This window comes from Loxodonta africana, chromosome X (assembly GCF_030014295.1).
Source record: "Loxodonta africana isolate mLoxAfr1 chromosome X, mLoxAfr1.hap2, whole genome shotgun sequence".
Classification (NCBI taxonomy): Eukaryota; Metazoa; Chordata; class Mammalia; order Proboscidea; family Elephantidae; genus Loxodonta; species Loxodonta africana.
This window is the reverse complement of record NC_087369.1, coordinates 178,180,960-178,201,995: the sequence shown is the minus strand read 5'-3', so window position 1 is coordinate 178,201,995 and position 21,036 is coordinate 178,180,960. Positions and strand designations below refer to the sequence as shown.

Here is a 21,036-nt window from a genome sequence, read left to right as displayed (position 1 = left end):
AAAGAGCATGCACAGACATTTCACCAGATAGGATATGCAGATGGCAAATAAGCACGTGCAAAGATGTTCACCATCATTAGAGAAATACAAGATGATATCACAATGAGATTTTACTACACAGCTATTAGAAGGGCTAAAATAAAATAGTGACAACACCAAATGCTAGAGAAAATGTGGAGAAACTTTATCACTCATACATTGCTGGTGGGAATGTAAAATGGTAGAGCCACTCTAGAAAACAATATGACAATTTCTTTAAAAACTAAACATGCAACTACCACATGACTTGGCAGTTATACCACCCAGTACCCAGTGCCGTCGACTGCCTGGCATTTATCCCAAAGAAATGAAAACTTATGTTCCTACAAAAACCTGTAAATGAATTCCATAGCAGCTTTATTTGTAATAGACAAACACCAGAAATTAGCCAAATGTCCTTCACTGGGTAAATAAAAAAATTGAACTATTGACACACACAAGGTTCCTGGGTGGTGCAAACAGTTTGTGATTGGCTGCTAACCTGAAGGTTGGTGGTTTGAACCCCTCCCAGCAGCACCACGGAAGAAGGCCTGGTGATCTGCTTCCATAAAGATGACAGCCAAGAAAACACTATGGAGCAGTTCTTTTCTGTAACACATGAGATCACCATAAGTCAGAATCTACTCAACAGCAACAGGTTTGGTTTATGAACACACATAACAACTTGGAAGAACCTAAAGGAAATTATGCTGAGTGGGAAAAAAGCCAATCTGCATGATTCCATTTATGTTACATGTATGAAATAAAATAATTCTAGAAATGGAAAACTGAATAGTAGTTGCCAGGAGTTAGGGATGGGGGAGGGATAGATGTGACTATAAAAGGATAACATGAGGAAGTCTTGTGGTGATGATACAGTTGAGTATCTTGATTGTGGTGGTTCTTAAGTTACATGTGTAATAAAATTACATAGATCTACACACACACACACACACAGAAATGAGTGCAAGTATAACTAGAGAAATCTGAATAAGCTCTATGGACTGTGCCAATGTAAGTTTCTTGATTTTGCAATTGTATTATAGTTGTATAAGATGTTAACATTGGAAGAGGCTGGATGGAGAGTGCAGACAACTTCCCTATACATTTCTTTGTAACCTCCTGTGAATCTAAAATTACTGCAAAGTAAAATATTTTTAAAAAGTGTTGGAGGAAGAATTGTTTGCAATCAAACCATTTGACTGAATTTCTCTACAATAAAATAATGCCACAGAAAGGTTAAAAAGAAAAAAGCCAACTGAGGAAAATAGTTGCAAATTTTATAAGAGTAAATGCTCTTTTATAAAAAAGCACCAGTATTCCAATAGAAAAGTATGAGGGAGAAGTATACAATTCATCAAAGCAAGAGTCAGCAAACATTTTCTATAAAGGGGCAGATAGTAAATAGTTTATGCTTTGCGGCCATGTGGTCTCTGTCCCAACTATTCAAGTACTCACCTCTACAGTCGCAGGGTGCAAGCAGCCATAGACAATATACAATTGAATGAGCATGGATATGTTCCAAAATAGGTATTACAAAAACAGGTGTTGGGCTAGATTTGGCCTATGGGCCATAGTTTGCCAACCCCTGCATTAAATAAATATAAATGGTTAACAAGCATAAAAAATACTCATCCTTATTAGTAATCAAATACATAATACAGTAAGATGGCAGTTTTACTTACCAAATTAGAAAAAACTATATTTAAAAAATAAGAATACTCAATTTTGATGAACACACGTATATACTGTTGGAGGAAATGAAACCTGATATACTATTTCAGGAAGCATTTAAAAGATTATATATTTGGATTCAACAATTCTATGTTTATGTTTTAAGAAAATGATCAGAAGTATGGACAAGGATGATCACTATTACATAATAGGGAAAATTTTCAAAAATAAGCCTACATACCCCAGAATAGCAGATCAGTTAGGTAAATCTTTAAGAATTAATTCTTATGAAGATTTTTCAATTGTTAAAATGTTCAGTGACAAAGACAAGGTACACAATTCTGCATGTTATATATTACATATTTTAGATTACATATTATATATTAAAGTAAAAGAATGCATAGAAAAAAAGGTAGAAGGGATGATGCCAAGCTGTCAATAGTGATTTTTTTTATTTCGTCATACTTTCCTAATGCTTTCCCAATTCTTTACAATGAGTGTTACACTTTTAGTTATTATCCAGGGGCGAGAGATAATGAATACTAGCATAGCTCTTTACTCCTCCTGCTTCATCCTTTGCTTATTCTGAAAAATTGCTAAAGAATTTTGGGGGTCAATTTTTTAATTTTTTTGCACAGTGGGCAAATTCACTTACAAAGTCACTTTATCATACTGTATTGATGATATATCATTGTACAGAAATGCCTTAAATCATTTAGAAGAGAAAGGCAGCAGGAGACTAGAGTTCTAGTTCCAATTGTGGTACTTAATAGCTGTCTGATCTTGAGTGAGTCACTGACTTTTTTCCTCCATCCGTAAAATAAAAATTAGTTTTGTCTAACTCAAACATCATGAGTCTATATAGATGGGAGGTGAGGATGAGAGCAAGGGGAGAGAGAGGGGAGAAGGCTGGGAAGCTACTGCTGCTATTTCATTATCATTCTTTGATAACCTGATGAATGCTTCCTAATTCCATAAAGCTATTTATCTGCTGGGAAGATTTATTTTTTCATTCATTTACTCATTCCATACAACCCACAAATATTTATGTGTCAGGAACACTCTAGGCACTCATTGTAATTTTGTTTCACAACTGTTTAATAAGAACAGCATTTTTAACCAATAATTTATGGGCAATATTTATAAATATTATTTTTAATGCTTTTTATTTTTTCCTTTAAAAGGGCCAGATGGTCATGTGACTAGATATGATTTGGAATGGCTGGTGAAAAACAGCTATGAAGGACAGAAACAAAAGATCATCCAGCCTAGAATCTTATGGAATGCTGAAATCTACCGGCAAGCCCAAGTTACACCGGTAGATTTCCAGAGCTTTTTAGAAACCAATGAGGGACTGAAGAAATTTCTGCAAAACTTTTTGCTCTATGGAATTGCGTTTGTAGAAAACGTCCCTCCTACTCAAGAGCACACAGAGAAGTTGGCAGAAAGGATCAGCTTGATCAGGTAACCTATTAGTTTCCTAAAATCCACAGTAATTAGTTTCCAGAGCATAAGCACCAATAAAGAAATGTAACAAGTATGGTCACCCTCGTTCTTAATTCAGAATATTCTGGGTCTGGATAAAGGTACTCCCACTTACAGTGCTTTATTTATTGAGGTCAGGATTTCTAATCACTAGACACTTGTATATTAAATATAGTGAAGACATTAGAGTTATTGGTGTATTTTTCTAGCCTGGTGGTTCTCAAAGTGAGAGGTATCATAATACACTAGAAAGAGCCCTGACTGTGAATTGGGAGAACTGGGTAGTAATCTGTGTTTGCCTCCAAGAAGTAGTATGGCTATAGGCAACTCTGTTCCCCCCCCCACACACACACATGCACACACGCACACACACACACACACACACACATACACACACACACACCTCTGCCTGTAATCTTCCATTGGCTTCTATTTGCCCATCTGTACAATTGTTGTCATTAGGTGCCACCGAGTCGGCTCCAACTCACAGCAACCGTATGTACAACAGAACAAAACACTGCCCAGTCCTGTGCCATCCTCATAATCGTTGCTATGTTTGAGCCCATTGTTGCAGCCACTGTGTCAATCCATCTAATTGATGGGCTTCCTCTTTTTCACTGACCCTCTACTTTACCAAGCATGATACTCTTCTCCAGCAACTGGTCCCTCCTGATAACATGTTCAAAGTATGTGAGATGAAGTCTTGCCATCCTTGCTTCTAAGGAGCATTCTGGCTTTACTTCTTCCAAGATGATTTGTTCATTCTTCTGGTGGTCCATAGAATATTCAATATTCTTCATCAATGCCATAATTCAAATGCATCAATTTTTCAGTCTTATTCATTGTCCAGCTTTCGCATACATATGAGGCAATTGAAAATACCATGGCCTGGGTCAGGTGCACATTTTACTTCTTGCTTTTTAACACTTTAAAGAGGTCTCTTGCAGCAGATTTGCCCAATACAGTGCATCTTTTGATTTCTTGACTGTTGCTTCCATGGGCATTGATTGTGGATCCAAGTAAAATGAAATCCTTGACAACCTGAATCTATTCTCCATTTATGATGATGTTGCTCAGTCCAGTTGTGAGAACTTTTGTTTTCTTTATGTTGAGGTGTAATCCATACTGAAGGCTGTGGTCTTTGATCTTCATCAGTAAGTAGTTGAAGTCCTCTTCCCTTTCAGCAAGCAAGGTTGTGTCATCTGCATATCACAGGTTGTTCTTTAGTCTTCCTCCAGTCCTGATGTCCTGTTCTTCTTCATATAGTCTAACTTCTCAGATTATTTGCTCAACATACATACTGAATAAGTATGGTGAAAGGATACAACCCTGACACACATCTTTCCTGATTTTAAACCATGCAGTATCTCCTTGTTCTGTTCAAGCAACTGCCTCTTGGTTTATGTACAGTTTTTACATGAGCACCATTAAGTCTTAAGGAATTACCATTTTTCGCAATGTTACCCATAATGTTTTATGATCTACAGAGTCAAATGCCTTTGCATAGTCAATAAAATCCATGTCAACATCTTTCTGATATTCTTTCTGCTTTAGTTCAAGATCCATCTGGCATCAGCAATGGTATCCCTCATTCTATGTCCTCTCCTGAATATGACTTCAATTTCTAGCAGTTCTCTGTCAATGTGCTGCTGAAGCCATTTTTTAATTATCTTCAGCAAAATTTTACTTGCATGTGATGTTAATGATATTGTTGTTTGATAATATCTGCATTCTGTTGAGTCCCCCTTCTTTGGAATGGGCACAAATATGGATCTGCTTCAGTCGGTTGGCCAGGTAGCTGTCTGTCTTAGGCTGGGTTCTTTAGAGAAGCAAAACCAGTGAAGGGTCTAGATAAATGGATGGATGGATGGATGGATGGATGGATGGATGGATGGATGGATGGATGGATGGATGGATGGATGGATGGATGGATGGATGGAGAATAGAGTATAGATAGGTAGATGATAGATAGATGATTGATAGATAGATAGATAGATAGATAGATAGATAGATAGATAGATAGATAGATAGATGTTAATTATACACACACACATATATATAAACTGCAGATGACACAACCTTGTTTGCTGAAAGTGAAGAGGACTTGAAGCTCTTACTGATAAAGAACAAAGACAACAAAGCCTTCAGTATGGATTACACCTCAACATAAAGAAAACAAAAATCCTCACAGCTGGACCAGTAAGCAACATGAAGATAAATGGAGAAAAGATTGAAGTTGTCAAGGATTTCTTTTTACTTGGATCCACAATCAACCCCCCTGGAAGCAGCAGTCAAGAAATCAAAAGATGCATTGCATTGGGCAAATCTGCTGCAAAGGACCTCTTTAAAGTGTTGAAAAGCAAAGATGTCACCTTAAAGATTAAGGTGCGCCTGACCCAAGCCATGGCGTTTTCAATCACCTCATATGCATGCAAAAGCTGGATAATGACTAAGGAAGACCAAAGAAAATTGATTCCTTTGAATTATGGCATTGGCAAAGAATATTGAATATACCATGAACTGCCAGAAGAACAAACAAATCTGTCTTGGAAGAAGTACAACCAGAATGCCCCTTAGAAGCAAGGATGGCCAGACTCTGTCTCACATACTTTGGACATGTTACCAGGAGGGATCAGTCCTTGGAGAAGGAAGTCATGCTTGGTGAAGTAGAAGGTCGATAAAAAAAAGGCCCTCAATGAGATGGATTGACACAGTGGCTGCAACAGTGGGCTCAAGCATACCAACAATCATAAGAATGGCTAAGGACTGGGCAGTGTTTTATTTTGTTGTACATAGGATTGCTACAAGTTGGAACCGACTCAACGGCACCTAACAACAATGAGATATATGTATGTGTGTGTGTGTGTATGTGTGTATACACACACAGATATACATACACATACATACACACAGAGAGAGAAAGAGAGAGAGATCAAGGGTATGAGTCAAGCAGTTTTAGAGGCTGGAAAGTCCCAAATCCATGGGTCAGGCTGGACACTTCTCCCAATTCATGTAGCTGCAGGGGCTGGAGAACCCAAGATCCAGACCTCGGAGGCTGATGTACCCCAAGATCAGCAGGTAAGCTGCTAGCTCCAGTCCCAAGAACCAGAGGTCAGATGAACAGGAGCCAGCTGCAGGATCCAGAAAGAGCAAAAGCCAGTGAGCCTTGTCAGAAAGTCCACCTATATTGGATGCAGGTCACACCCCCAAGAAAACTCCCTTTTAGCTGATTGGCTACTCACAGCAGATCCCATCATAGAGGTGATCACACTATAGCAGATCCCATCATGGAGGTGATCACATTATAGCAGATCTCATCATGGAGGAGATTACATCATTACATAGCTGCCAAACTACATCATAACTGCCAAACCACTGAGAATCATGGCCCAGCCAAGTTAACACACAACCTTAACCATCACAGTCCACCCCTTGTCAACTTGGCACCTGTACACATCTCCTTAAACCATACATAATCTCTGAATAAAGACAGTTACGAAGTCATACTTCCATCTAACATGATACAACTAACACATATACAGCCAAAAACACACTAGCCCTGCTTACATCTTATATTTTATAGGTGCAGAAAACAAAAATATTTGATACACACATACAATGAAGAAATACTCATTACAATTACAGTCCTCTTTTCTGCATCTGGTCACATGGCCATAACTGGTACTTAGAACTACCTTCTTCCACCCCCATTCCATATTCCCTTTGCCCTCAGCAAGCACTTCAACTGGTCATGGTTCTTTGTATGGTGCAGTGACCCAAACCTTCATTCCTGAAAGGTCTGAGCCATTAGTAGTTATGTAGAAATTGGGTTGCTGTAGTTTTCCATTGACTTTAATCACAGGAAATGGTAGTATTAAGAGACACCCTAAGAGATTTCCTGCACTCCAGATATACTCTTCTTTACCTCCATTATGTAATATCAATCTGATTTCTTCACACCAGCCAATATGGTAACTCCCTTCTTTGCCTGTTGATCCAGAGGCATAAGGAGCCCAAAGTGGCCAGGTGGCATTCTTAACTTCCAGTTCAATGGGATCAGTGATGTGTCTTCGGGTGAGAGTATTCCTCCCTTTGGAACTAAGACCTCTATACATGCAGATCATAAGGTAGTGGGGACAGGAAGCAAATTTTGCGAGTGGGCCACTAAGGGTAATAGTGAGTGGTGCAACTCGCATTTCCACCCCTTGATTCCTGGACCCATGAATCCTGGTGTCACGGATTGAATTACGTCCCCCCAAAAATGTGTGTATCAATTCCCCTGGGCCATGATTCCCGGTATTGTGTGATTTTCCTATAGGTCGTAAATCCTGCCTCCATGATGTTAATGAGGGACGATGGGCGACAGTTGTGTTAATGAGGCAGGACTCAATCTACAAGATTGGATTGTGTCTTGAGGCAATCTGTTGAGATATAAAACAGAGAAGCGAGCAGAGAGACAGGGGGACCTCATACCACCGAGAAAGCTGTGCCAGGAGCAGAGCATGTTCTTTGTACCTGTGGTCCCTGCGCAGAGAAGCTCCTAGTCCAGGGGAGAATTGACGAGAAGGCGGACAGAGAAAGAAAGCCTTCCCCTGGAGCTGACACCCTGAATTTGGACTTGTGGCCTACTAGACTGTGAAAAAATAAATTTCTCTATTTTAAAGCCATCCATTTGTGGTATTTCTGTTATAGCAACACTAGATGACTAAGATACCTGGCAATAGGAGAAACAGCACCACATATTGGATGCTGATTTAGAGCATATAGAGCCTCCTGGAGAACATTGCCCCAACCCTGCAATGTATTGCCACCTGGCTAGTACCATAATTTTGTCTTTAGAAGGCCATTCCATTCTTCTATCAAGCCAGGTGCTTCAGGATGATAGGGAACATGATAAGACCAGTGAATTCCATGAGCCTGGGCCCATCGTCACACTTCATTTGCTGTGAAGTGAGTCTCTTGATCCAAGGCAATGCTGTGTATGATTATTCATGATTGTAGATAAGGCATTCTGTAAGTCCATGGATGGTATTTTGGTAAAATGCATCCTGATCAATTTCAGACTGTAGAAGTTGGTAAAAATCTTCTTTTTCTTCATCTTTGGCCCTAGTGGTTGGTGTGTAAATTTGAGTAATAGTCGTATTAACTGGTCTTCCTTATAGGCGTATGGATATAATCCTATCACTGGCAACATTGTAGTTCAGGATAGATCTTAAAATGTTCTTTTTGACAATGAATGCAACAGCATTCCTCTCCAAGTTGTCATTCCCAGAATAGTAGGCTATATGGGTGTCCGATTCAAAATGGCCAATACCAGTCCATTTCAGCTCACTAATGCCTAGGATATCGATGGTTATGCATTCCATTTCATTTTTGATGATTTCCAATTTTCCTAGATTCATACTTCGTACATTCCAGGTTCCAATTATTAAATGGGTATTTGTAGCTGTTTCTTCTCATTTTGAGTCGTGCCACATCAGCAAATGAAGGTCCCGAAAGCTTTACTCCATCCACGTCGTTAAGGTCGACTCTACTTTGAGGAGGCAGCTCTTCCCCAGTCATTTTTTGAGTGCCTTCCAACCTGGGGGGCTCATCTTCCAGCACTGTATCAGACAATGTTCTACTGCTATTCATAAGGTTTTCACTGGCTAACACTTTTCAGAAGTAGATTGCCAGGTCCTTCTTCCTAGTCTGTATTAGTCTGGAAGCTCAGCTGAAACCTGTCCTTCATGGGTGACCCTGCTGGTATCTGAATACCAGTGGCATAGCTTCCAGCATCACGGCAACACGCAAGCCCCCAGTACGACAAACTGACAGACATGTGGGGACACTCCAGTAGAGCATAATCAACAGCATTCGTGAACTATTCAGTTTGAAATACGGTTTGAGAATTTTCAGGTAATGGAAGCTGTGCTGGTAGCAATAAATTGAGGGGGTTTGGAGATTATGGTTAAAAAAGAATAACATCTCTTTGGACTTGAAGGGTTCAGAGAACCAGATGAACTCTGAAAGCTAAAGAATTAAAATGACATCTGAGCCTACCAAGAAAATAACTATAAAATCAAAATCTATGATGTATACCTCATGGAGAGATGGAACAAGAATCATACAGGAAGCCTCATAAATACTTGCTAGCATAAACTGTACTTTTCTTTATTCCTCCATATTCAAAAGGTGATTGAGGTTCTCCGTAAACAGAATGGGATAAAAAAAAAGCATTGGGAAGAGTTTTGAAAGACAAGAATTAAAATTCAAATAGCTAATAGGTCTTCCTTTACTTCATTTTACAGAGAAACCATCTATGGGAGGATGTGGTATTTCACTTCAGACTTCTCCAGGGGTGACACTGCATACACCAAGTTAGCTCTGGATCGGCACACTGACACTACCTATTTTCAAGAGCCATGTGGGTACGTGGATTAGACTTTTACAGAATGGGATCTTTACATGTGATGGTCTCAAATAGTTTCTTAATCACTTCCTCTTCTATCTGAACCAAGATCATATCTGGCTGCTGCTTATTTGTATGACTATTTCTTTCTGTTCTCCTAGAAACATGATCATTTTGAGATATCCTGGCTCAGTCTTCTTTAGACTCATGGGCATAAACATTTAAAAAATGATTGAAAATCCACCTTAATAGATAAATGGAATCTTAATTTTATTGAATTTACATTTTTTCTCAAAGTAATTACAGTATGAATAACTTACCAAAAAAGTATTGGTTAACTGTTAGTTTTGGAATTTGTACAGTTTTCTTGCATTCTGTTATTATCATACTGCAAAGAGTTCAGTCTTGCAAATAAAGCTGCTTTAGGTATGGTATTAAGAGGAATTTGAATCAGATTTACAAGAAATTGGAGAGAAGGAATGATTGAAAAATATCCCTTTTCACATGGAATCAGAGGCTATTGAGCCAAAATGTTATACGCCGTACTTAATCTTACTACCATTTGCCACTTTCTACAGGCACCTTTATGGTTGTTATGTTGTTGTTGTTGGTACTGCCTCTGAATATAGATGATGAGCCCGAGGTGCAGAGATTAGTAAAGTGAGTGCACATATGGATTTATAAAGACAGCATGAGAGGGTGATAATATACAGTTGATTGTGGTTGCATTGATTTCCTTTATGAGTTTGGAATTGAATATTTGGTTCAAGGGAGAAAGAATAAAGCAACTTCTAGAGATCCTGCTCAATATTGTAGAAATATGGAGACACCAACAACCCTACATTCTCATTCTAGGGGATACAGAAGGAAGAAAGAGGAAATGAGATGAGAAGGAGCTGGACAGGGGTTGAAGTTAAAATACTGACTCAGTCTTCCTCTCCAAAGACCACAAGCAACTATCCATGCCTTTATTTTAACCCTTTCTAATCAATGGCAAGGATCGAGTAGATTAGCAATATATCAACGATGGTTAAGAGTTCAGGCTATGGCATCAACCAGATCTGAATTTGCATCCCAGTTTGAACATTTTTTTTGAACATTTATTAGCTATGTGATCTTGAACAAGTTAGTTAACCTCTCTCTGCCTCAGTTTCCTTATCTGTAAAGTAGAAATATTAATAGAACCAATTATTAGTATTTTTCCTCCTATACCTCTGGCCATTTTTCTTCAGCCTCCTTTGCTGGCCTATTTTCCTCTGTGCATGTGCTAAATCTTGTTGTTCCTCAGAGTTTTCTCTTTGTCCTTTTCTTAACTTGAAGTGATCTCTCCAAATGACTTCTTCCATGCTTTTGGCTTTAGCTATCTCCTACAGACAACTACAAAGTCTATATCCTTAGTTTGACCTGTATTCTGAGTTAAACATCTTTAGCTGGCTATGAAATAATCTTGATTTGGAAGTTTCACAGAAAGTTCAACGTGGCCACAACTGACCTTTATCATTTTAATTGTATTTATGTAAGGTTTTTCTTGATTGTATTCCTTCCAGTTTTCTTTATGTTTGTTATTTAATTTCCTTTGTTGTTTACTCTTTTCCTTTTTTCTTATTTTTGCTTATTTGTTTCAATTACTGTTAATTTTATTTCCCCTTGTTAATTTGAAAGTTCTGCTTTAGTTTTCCAGTCCATTAATGGTCACCTTCCTTTTTTTGTTAACGTATTCAGACATATGACTCAACTAGTTCAGCATGCTCTTAAACTGAACTTCCTCCTCAACCTCTTACACCCCCTCATTACCATCCAGTTGCTCTTCTGCCTGTATTCTCTGCCTTAGAACATTGCATTATCATCCATAAAGTGGCCCAAGTGAAAAACCTGGACTCATCCTAGATTTCTGCGTGTCCCTGATCCTTTACATTTAATCAATTTAATCAAAACATTTCTTTATACAACACCTTATTAGAATAGATCATTCCTTTCTTTTTGACCCCAGTGTATCTTATACGGGTGTCCCTGGGTGGTGCAAACAATTAACACGTTGGGCTGCTAACTGAAAAGTTGGAGGTTTGAATCTACCCAGAGGCACCTTGAAAGAAAGACCTGGCCATCTACTTCCAAAAAATCAGCCACGGAAAACCCTATGGAACACAGTTGTACTCTGACATACAGGGGGCTGCCGTGAGTCGTGATTGACCCCACGGCACCTGGTGGTGGTGATATCTTGTATACAAATTTATTATAGTACCTATCTTTTTTATTGGTACTTATTTCTCCATTTCTTCCTATTAAACTGTAGACTTCTTTAAAACAGAAATTGTATCTTATTCATGCCTATATTTCTAGAGCCTGGCATATGTAAGTTTCAATGCATATTGAATGTGTTTGGCAGAAACCTCTATTGGCATTAATATTTCAAACCACAGAAAAACTACAACTGGCTATTAGTGGAAAACAATTAAGAAGTGAGATTTATTTCTTCATGAAAAGAAAATGACACAAGTAAATTCAGTAGCAATTTCATATATAATTTTCTAGAATTTTGAAATGTTCTCTTTCTCCATTGAACAGAAGAAATTTACTCTTTTTCCTCTTTAGCATTCAAGTGTTTCACTGTCTTAAGCATGAAGGAACAGGTGGCAGGACACTACTAGTAGATGGATTCTATGCAGCAGAGCAGGTACTTCAAAAGTCTCCTGAGGAATTTGAACTCCTCAGCAAAGTGCCATTGAAGCATGAATATATTGAAAATGTTGGAAAGTGTCACAACCACATGATTGGGGTTGGGCCAGTCTTAAATATCTACCCATGGAATAAAGAGCTGTATTTGATCAGGTGAGTACCAAAAAAATATCCCCCAGTGTAATGTATTTACCAAATCTCAGCCTGTTAATCTAATGAAAATCACTAAAATCCTTATATCTGCAACATTTAATCTTGGTATTCCATAGCTTTTTCTTAGAGCACAATTTCTATTCTTATTATCATTCCTATGGACCAGGCAGTGTTTCGTTCTGTTGTACATAGGGCTGTTGTGAGTCAGAACTGACCCAGTGGCACCTAACAACAACAACATGGAATAATAAATAGTCCAACAGCCAAGGAATACTATATTTGGGGGCCACATATTTGTGGCACTATTTAAAAGTGAAACCATGATTAAAATGAAAACATTTATTAAATTGCCCTCAGTGACCAAATAGGTAGGGTACTCAAAGATAGTTATAAAAAAAAATAACTAATGATGATGAGTACTTGAGAAAAAATAAGTCAGGGAGGGAAATATGAGGTGCAGGGGCAGGATAGAGGTGGCTGGAAAATTAGTTTGTCATACTGCAAAGAGCATAGGCTTTGTAATCAGGAAGTTCAGTGTTCATTGTGAAATCCTGGCTGCCACGGCCTGGCACAAGTCACTTAGTCTGCAGGCCCTGAGTTTCCAGTTAAGATAATAATAGGCTACTTTATACCCAGTTGTAAAGATAAAAATTAATTGCTGCCCCTGCCTTTGCTGCTGGCTTATAGTAGGAACTACATAAATAATTCACTTCCCCCAGATACATTCCTCTGGGAAACCCTCTTCAGTCATCTCTGTATCCCCATTGCCTAGAACAAAGAGTGAGTGCTAAATATTTTTTCTAACATTTTACTATAAACATTTTTAAATATCTAGAAAAGTTTAAGGCATTTTACAGGGAAAACTCATAGACCCACCACCAAGATTCTACCATTAAGAAATTACTATACTTGGCTTTATTATCTATCGACCATTCATATATCTTCTTTTCTGAAGTGTCTGGTTAAATATTTTGCCCATTTTTTAATTGGGTGTCTTTTTCTTACTGAGTTGAAGTCCTTTATATGTCTTGGTTAACAATTCTTGCCTGATGTATATTTTGTGAATATTATCTTTCAGTCTGTGGCTTGCCTATTTACTTTTTCAATGGTGTCTTTTGATGAGCAGAAATTTTTAGTTTTGATGAAATGTAATTTATGGGTTTTTTTCTTTAATGTTCATCGTTTCTGTGACCTGTTTAAAAAACCTTTGACTACCCCTAAGACATGATAATATTCTCCTGTTTTCTTCTAAAGATGTTATAGTTTTAGCTTGTACATTTAGGTCTATGATCCATCTCAAATTACTTTCTAGTATGTTGTGAGGCAGGGGTTGAAGTTCATTTTTATGCATATGAATACCCAGGTAGTATAGTGCCGTTTGTTTAAAAGACCTACTTTCCCCCCATCGGATCACCTTTTTATTTCTGTCACAATTCAAATGACCATATAAATGTGGATTTAGTTCTGGGCTCTCTGTATAGATTATTCCATTTATCTATTTGTGCATCCTTATGATTAATCGACACTGTCTTGGTCATTATGGGTTTACAGTAATTCTTGAAATCAGTGTAAGTTTTTCAACTTCGTTCTTCTTTTTCAAGATTGCTTTGGATATTCTAGATCCGAGGTCTGCAAACTTTTCTGTAAAGGGCCAGATAATAAATATTTTGGGTTTCGAAGGCCATGCACCCTCTCTTGAAAATACTCAACTCTTCCACTGTAGCACAAAAGTAGCCACAGACAATACATACATTAATGGGTGTGACTGCGTTCTAATAAAACTTTATTTACAAAAACAGGTAGCAGGCTAGATTTGGCTCTTGGGCCACAGTTTGTCAGCCTCTCTTCTATATCCTTTACATTTTGATATAAATTTTGCAATCAGATTGTCATTTTTTATGAAAAAGCTTGTTTTGGATTAATGATTGGGATTGCTTTTGTATCTAAGATCATTTTGATGAGAATTGACAAAATAACAGTTTTGAGTCTTCCAGCCCATGAACATGATCTATCTCTCCAATTATTTATGTCCTGTTTAATTTCTCTCAATAGTGTTTTGTAATATTGAGGATACAGATCTCATACATGTTTTAAACTTATATTCCTAAGTTTTTTTGTGTGTTTTTGATGGTATTTTAAAATAAATTTTAATGTTATTTTCCAGTTGTTTGCTGCTAGTATGTAAAAACACAATTGATTTTTTAAAGTAACATTGTATCCTGCAAACTTGCTAAAGTCATTTATCTCTAGGAGTTTTTGTTGTGGTTGTTTGATTGTTTTAAATTTCTTGTCATTTTCTATGTAGACAATCATGTTGTCTGTGAGTAGGGACAGCTTTATTTTTTCCTTTCTGATCTGTATGCCTTTTACTTGTTTTTCTTGCCTTATTGCACTGACTAGCACCTCCAGCACTATATTGAGTAGGACTGATGAGAGAAAACACCTTTGCCTTGTCCCCAGTCTTGGGATGAAAGTGTTCAATATTCACTATTAAATATGATGGTAGCTGTAGGTTTTTTTGGTAATGCCCTTTATCAGATTAAAGAATTTCTTTTCTATTCTTAGATTGCTGAGGTTTTTTTTTAAATATGAATACATATTTAATTTTAATAAATGCTTTATATGCATTTATCTATGTAAGTAATCATGTGAATTTTGTTATTCTGTTTATATGATGAATTACATTGATTGATTTCAATTGTTAAACCAACCTTGCACTCCTAGGATAAACCCTACTTGGTCATGATGTATTACTACACACACATACACACACACACACACATTTACTTATGTACACATGTGCGTGTGTGCGTGTATGTATATATGTGTGTGTATGTTATTGTTAGTTGCCATCGAGTTGATTCCAACTCATGATGACCCCATTTGTACAGAGTAGAACTGCTCCATAGGGTTTTCAAGGCTGTGACCTTTCAGAAGCATATTGCTAGGCAGTCTTTCAAGGCACCTCTGAGTGGGTTCAGACAATCAACCTTTCTGGGATGAGGGAGAGTACCGAAAGAAGAACAAACCAGGAAGGGGTTTAGACCTCGAAGAGTGATTCACCTACTAGACAGCAGAGAAGTTCTCTGGTTTGGCCAGGCAAGAGCTGGTCTGGAGTTGCTGGACAAACAGTAGAAAACCTTGCCAAGTGTAGATGTGGGAGCAGGCAATCAACAGCTAGTGGCATAAGCACGCAGGAGTCCAAGTGCTAGTGTGTAGAGGAGGCCTTCAGAGCACACAGGTCGCATAGGTTGGAGGTGAGAGGGGTTCCGTGCATGACCCTTAGGACTGTAGGAGGCTGCATACAGGGTGTGTGGGAAATCTGGTTTACCGTGTCAAGAGGGCTGTGCAAGGGTTATAACCAGGCTGAGGCTACAAGGCTGCAGAGGGACTGTATCCTGGGTCCAGTGGCTGGGGCAGGCTCTGCTAGGTATCCTCACACCCACACCACCAACCCCTGGCACATGATGAAAAATTGTAGGAAACCTCTTCTTTCTGCAATGTCCTTCCAGCTCCATCTACTAAGAAAGATGAACATAATTCTCACTATAAAGGAGGAATGCTTAAAGGAATTCCAGTGTTTATCACAGAGCATTGATGGAGAAGTGCATTTGGAGTTTAGAGTCAGTAAATTGATAACATACATATATATACATAACTGGTTTTGTTTTAATAGTATTGTGTTGAAAATTTATTGCATCTAGGTTCGTGAGAGATACTGGTTTGTAACTTTTTCTTATAAGGAGTTTGTCATTTTTGATATTACGTTTATGCTGGCTTCATAAAATTCTGGTTTACCAAAGACTTTGGGTAGTATTTGTGTTATTTCTTCCTTAGATGTCTGCTAGAATTCACCAGGGAAATTCTCTTGGGATGCATTTTACTTTGTGGGAAGGTTTTAGATAATCAATTCAAATTTTTACATTTTTTAGAGCTAGTAAGATTTTATGTTTCATCTTTAGTTAGTGGTTTCTTTGAAGAAATATGTCCATTTTATCTAAGTTGTCAAATTTGTAGTCATAAAATCATTCATAATATTATCTTAGTATCTATAGATACTATATTGATATCAGATTATTGATAATAGTATTTTTGCTCTTTTTTTCTTGTTCAGTCTAGCTGGGGGTTTATCAATTTTGTTGGTCATTTTCTTTGAAAATCACCTTTTTGTTAATTTTCTCCATTTTGTGCTTGTTTCTATTTCATTGATTTGATTTCTGCTCTTATTTTTATTATCACTTTCTTTCTATATACTTTAGGTTTAACTTATTCTTGTTTTTCTACCTCCCTATGGAGCCCTGCTGGTACAGTGGTTAAGAGCTATGGCTGCAAACCAAAAGGTCAGCAGTGCAAATCTGCCACATGCTCCTTGGAAACCCTATAGCACGGTTCTACTCTGTCTTATAGGGTCTCTGTGAGTCGAAATCGACTCGAAAGCAATGGGTTTTTGTTATTAGAGTAGAACCAAGGAACTCTGGTTGCACAGTGGTTAAGCAGTCAGCAGCTAACCGAAAGGCTGGTAGTTCAAACTCACCAGCCACTTCCTGGAAGAAAAATGTGGTAGTCTGCTTCTGTAAAGATCACAGCCTTGGAAATGCTATGGGGGGCAGTTCTGCTCTGTTCCATAGGATCATAGCAAGTCAAAATCAACTTGACGGCAAAGAGCTTGTTTTTTTTTTTTTCCTCAGGTAGAACCTTAGGTTGTTGGTTTTACACATTTAGTCTTTTCTAATATAAGCATTTAAAGCTGTGTTTTTACCTTTACACCTTTTTTAAGCTTTACCACACACTAATTTATGTTTTATTTTCATGATCATTAAGTACAAAATATTTTCTTTCTCTTACATTTTCTTGTTAACCATGTATTAATGAGAAGTATGTTCTTTAACAGGGCTGAATTAAGATATATGGGGCCCTAAGCACTGATAATCTGTAGTGTCCCCTCCTCCGCTTGTTCACGCATTCAAACAAGATATGTGAGTTATGTATATACATACATATGTGTGTGTGCGTGCACACGTGTGCACATGTGTTTTAGCTATCCATGATGTAACTTCTTTTTAAATATTAGCAATTAAACAGAAAAGTGGCATATGCCATTTTAGCAGAGTGGGATGAACTGGATTATAAAATTTTGAATGGGTGAATGTACCAAGAGTTAGACTCAACAGTTCACCCCACCTCTTGTTTATTAGAAAGAAATAGTATACTTCCAAGAGACCCACCGAGATAAGGAGCTTCAGTTTCACTGGAGGGGACCGTAGAAGACATATGTTGATGAAGGTGTTGAAGTGGTAGGGGCCTCATAGCTTAAACAACCTTGAGTGTGAACACCCTCATGACCCTGTGTGAACTGTATTTCTGGCCGACACCTTCTCAAGCACTGGAGCTGGGATCAGTTTCATTCGGTGCCCTGCCAGTTCCCTCCCACTGAGGTGCTCACTTTTCCTGGTGTCCTATCTGCTTGACATCTATGGGTATTTGCTTTGGGCAGTTGGTGCCCCTGTTTTGTTCATACCCTGAGCACGTGCTTACCTTGCTTATTGGGTAATCCATCCCTGTTCTTCAATATCCAAATATTTGAGATTTTTCTAGGTATCTTATTGATTTATAATTCAATTCCATTGTTGTCAGAAAACATATTCTGTAATATTTTAATTTTTTTCCATTTATTGTACCCTGGGGTTCGGCCCAGAAGATGGTCTGTCTTGGTGAACAGACCATGAACACATGAAGAGATATACATGTGTTTTGCATTTGCTCGGTGTACTGTTTTCTAAACATCAATTAGGTCAAAGGCATTCGATAGTATGAGTTGGTATTCTGTGTCCTTTCTGATTTGTCTAGTTGTTTTGTCAACCGATAAAAAAACAGTGATAAGATATGCAACTAATTATTGTGCCTTTATCTTTTTCTTCTTTTAATTCTATCAGTTCTTGGTTCGTGTATTTCCAAGATCTGTTATTAAGTGCATACATCTTGATGATCATTGTGTCCTCCTGATGAAATGACATTTTGTCACCATGAAATATCCCTCTTTAAGTTTACTTTGAAGCCTATTTTATTTGATATTAATACAGCTGCTTCAAATTTCTTATCCTTCCTCCTGTAAAACGGCATAGCTTCCAGCACCACAGCAACACACAAACCCCCACCGTATGAAAACTGACATAGTAGACAGGTTTCAGCTGAGCTTCCAGAATAAGACACAGTAGGAAGAAGGAACTAGCGGTCTTTGTTGTTGTTGTTAGGTGCCGTCGAGTCAGTTCCCACTCATAGTGACCCTATGCACAACAGAACGAAAAACTGCCCAGTCCTGCACCATGCTTAAAATCATTGTTATGCTTGAACTCATTGTTACAGCCACTGTGTCAATCCACCTCATTGAAGGTCTTCCTCTTTTCTGCTGACGCTGTACTCTGCCAAGCATAATGTCCTCCTCCAGGGACTGATCCTTCCTGACAACACATCCAAAGTATGTAAGACACAGTCTCACCATCCTTGCCTCTAAAGAGCATTCTGGCCGCACTTTTCCAAGACAGATTTGTTCCTTCTTTTGGCAGTCCATGCTATATTCAATATTCTACACAAACACCACAATTCAAAGGCATCAACTCTTCTTCAGTCTTCCTTATTCATTATCCAGCTTTCACGTCCATACGATGTGATTGAAAATACCATGACTTGGGTCAGGCGCACCTCAGTCTTCAGGGTGACATCTTTGCTCTTCAACACTTTGAAGAGGTCCTTTGCAGCAGATTTACCCAATGCAATGCATCTTTTGGTTTCTTGACTGCTGCTTCCATGGCTGTTGATGGTGGATCCAAGTAAAATGAAATCCTTGACAACTTCAATCTTTTCTCCATTTATCATGATGCTGCTCACTGGTCCAGTTGTGAGGATTTTTGCTTTCTTTATGTTGAGGTGTAATCCATACTGAAGGCTGTAGTCTTTGATCTTCATTAGTAAGTCCTTCAAGTCCTCTTCACTTTCAGCAAGCAAGGTTGTGTCATCTGCATAACAGGTTCTTAATGAGTCTTCCTCCAATCCTGATGCCCCGTTCTTCTACATATAGTCCAGCGTCTCGGATTATTTGTTCAGCATACGGATTAAATAGGTATGGCGAAAGAATACAACCCTGGCGCACACCTTTCCTAACTTTAAACCAATCAGTATCCCCTTGTTCTGTCCAAACAACTGCCTCTTGATCTATATAAAGGTTCCTCATGAGCACATTTAAGTGTTCTGGAATTCCCATTCTTCGCAGTGTTATCCGTAGTTTGTTATGATCCACACAGTCGAATGCCTTTGCTTAGTCAATAAAAAACAGGTAAACATCCTTCTGATATTCTCTGCTTTCAACCAGGATCCATCTGACATCAGCAATGATATCCCTGGTTCCACGTCCTCTTCTGAAACTAGCCTGAATTTCTGGCAGTTCCCTGTCAATATACTGCTGCAGCTCTTTTTGAATGATCTTCAGCAAAAGTTTGCTTGCGTGTGATATTAATGATATCGTTCTATAATTTCCACATTCGGTTGGATCACCTTTCTTGGGAATAGGCATAAATGTGGATCTCTTCCAGTCAGTTGGCCAGGAAGCTGTCTTCCATATTTCTTGGCATAGACAAGTGGGCACCTATGGTGCTGCCTCTGTTTGTTGAAACATCTCAGTGGATATTCCATCAATTCCTGGAGCCTTGTTTTTTGCCAGTGCCTTCAGAGCAGCGTGGACTTCTTCCTTCATTACCATCAGTTCCTGATCATATGCCACCTCTTGAAATGTTTGAATATTGACTCATTCTTTTTGGTATAATGACTCTGTGTATTCCTTCCATCTTCTTTTGATGCTTCCTGCGTTGTTTAATATTTTCCCCATGGAATCCTTCACTATTGCAACTCGAGCCTTGAATTTTTTCTTCAGTTCTTTCTTGAGAAACACCGAGCGTGTTCTTCCCTTTTGGTTTTCCATTTCCAGCTCTTTGCATATGTCATTATAATACTTTACTTTGTCTTCTCCAGAGGCCCTTTGAAATCTTCTGTTCAGTTCTCTTACTTCATCAATTCTTCCTTTTGCTTTAGCTGCTCGACGCTCAAGAACAACTTTCAGAGTCTCCTCTGACATCCATCTTGGTCTTTTCTTTCTTTCCTGTCTTTTCAGTGGCCTCTTGCTTTCTTCATGGTTGATGTCCTTGATGTCATTCCACAACTCGTCTGGTCTTCAGTCACTAGTGTTCAATGCGTCAAATCTATTCTTGAAATGGTCTCTAAATTCACATGGGATATACTTAAGGTCATATTTTGGCTCTCATGGACTTGCTCTGATTTTCTTCAGTTTCATCTTGAACTTGCATACGAGCAGTTGATGGTCTGTCCCACAGTCGGCCCCTGGCCTTGTTCTGACTGATGATATTGAGCTTTTCCATTGTCTCTTTCCACAGATGTAGTCAATTTGATTTCTGTGTGTTCCATCTGGCGAGGTCCATGTGTATAAGTCACCTTCTATATTGGTGAAAGAAGGTATTTGCAATGAAGAAGTCGTTGGTCTTCCAAAATTCTATCATTCAATCTCCGGCATTGCTTCTATCACCAAGGCCATATTTTCCAACTACTGATCCTTCTTCTTTGTTTCCAACTTT

At 38.3% G+C, this 21,036-nt stretch overlaps 1 protein-coding gene across 11 annotated transcripts in view; it reads left to right on the top strand.

The window, feature by feature from the left end:
• TMLHE (trimethyllysine hydroxylase, epsilon) overlaps window positions 1-21,036 on the top strand; it is a 153,346-nt gene that overhangs the window by 100,421 nt on the left and 31,889 nt on the right. For 9 of the 11 annotated variants that reach the window (XM_064277833.1, XM_064277834.1, XM_064277841.1 and 6 more), the window contains 3 exons: window positions 2,877-3,156; window positions 9,468-9,587; window positions 12,161-12,397. In XM_064277833.1, coding sequence (XP_064133903.1) covers window positions 2,877-3,156; window positions 9,468-9,587; window positions 12,161-12,397 — 637 coding nt within the window. The remainder of the gene's footprint in view (window positions 1-2,876; window positions 3,157-9,467; window positions 9,588-12,160; window positions 12,398-21,036) is intronic. The other 2 variants (XM_064277838.1, XM_064277839.1) reach the window with 2 other exon arrangements.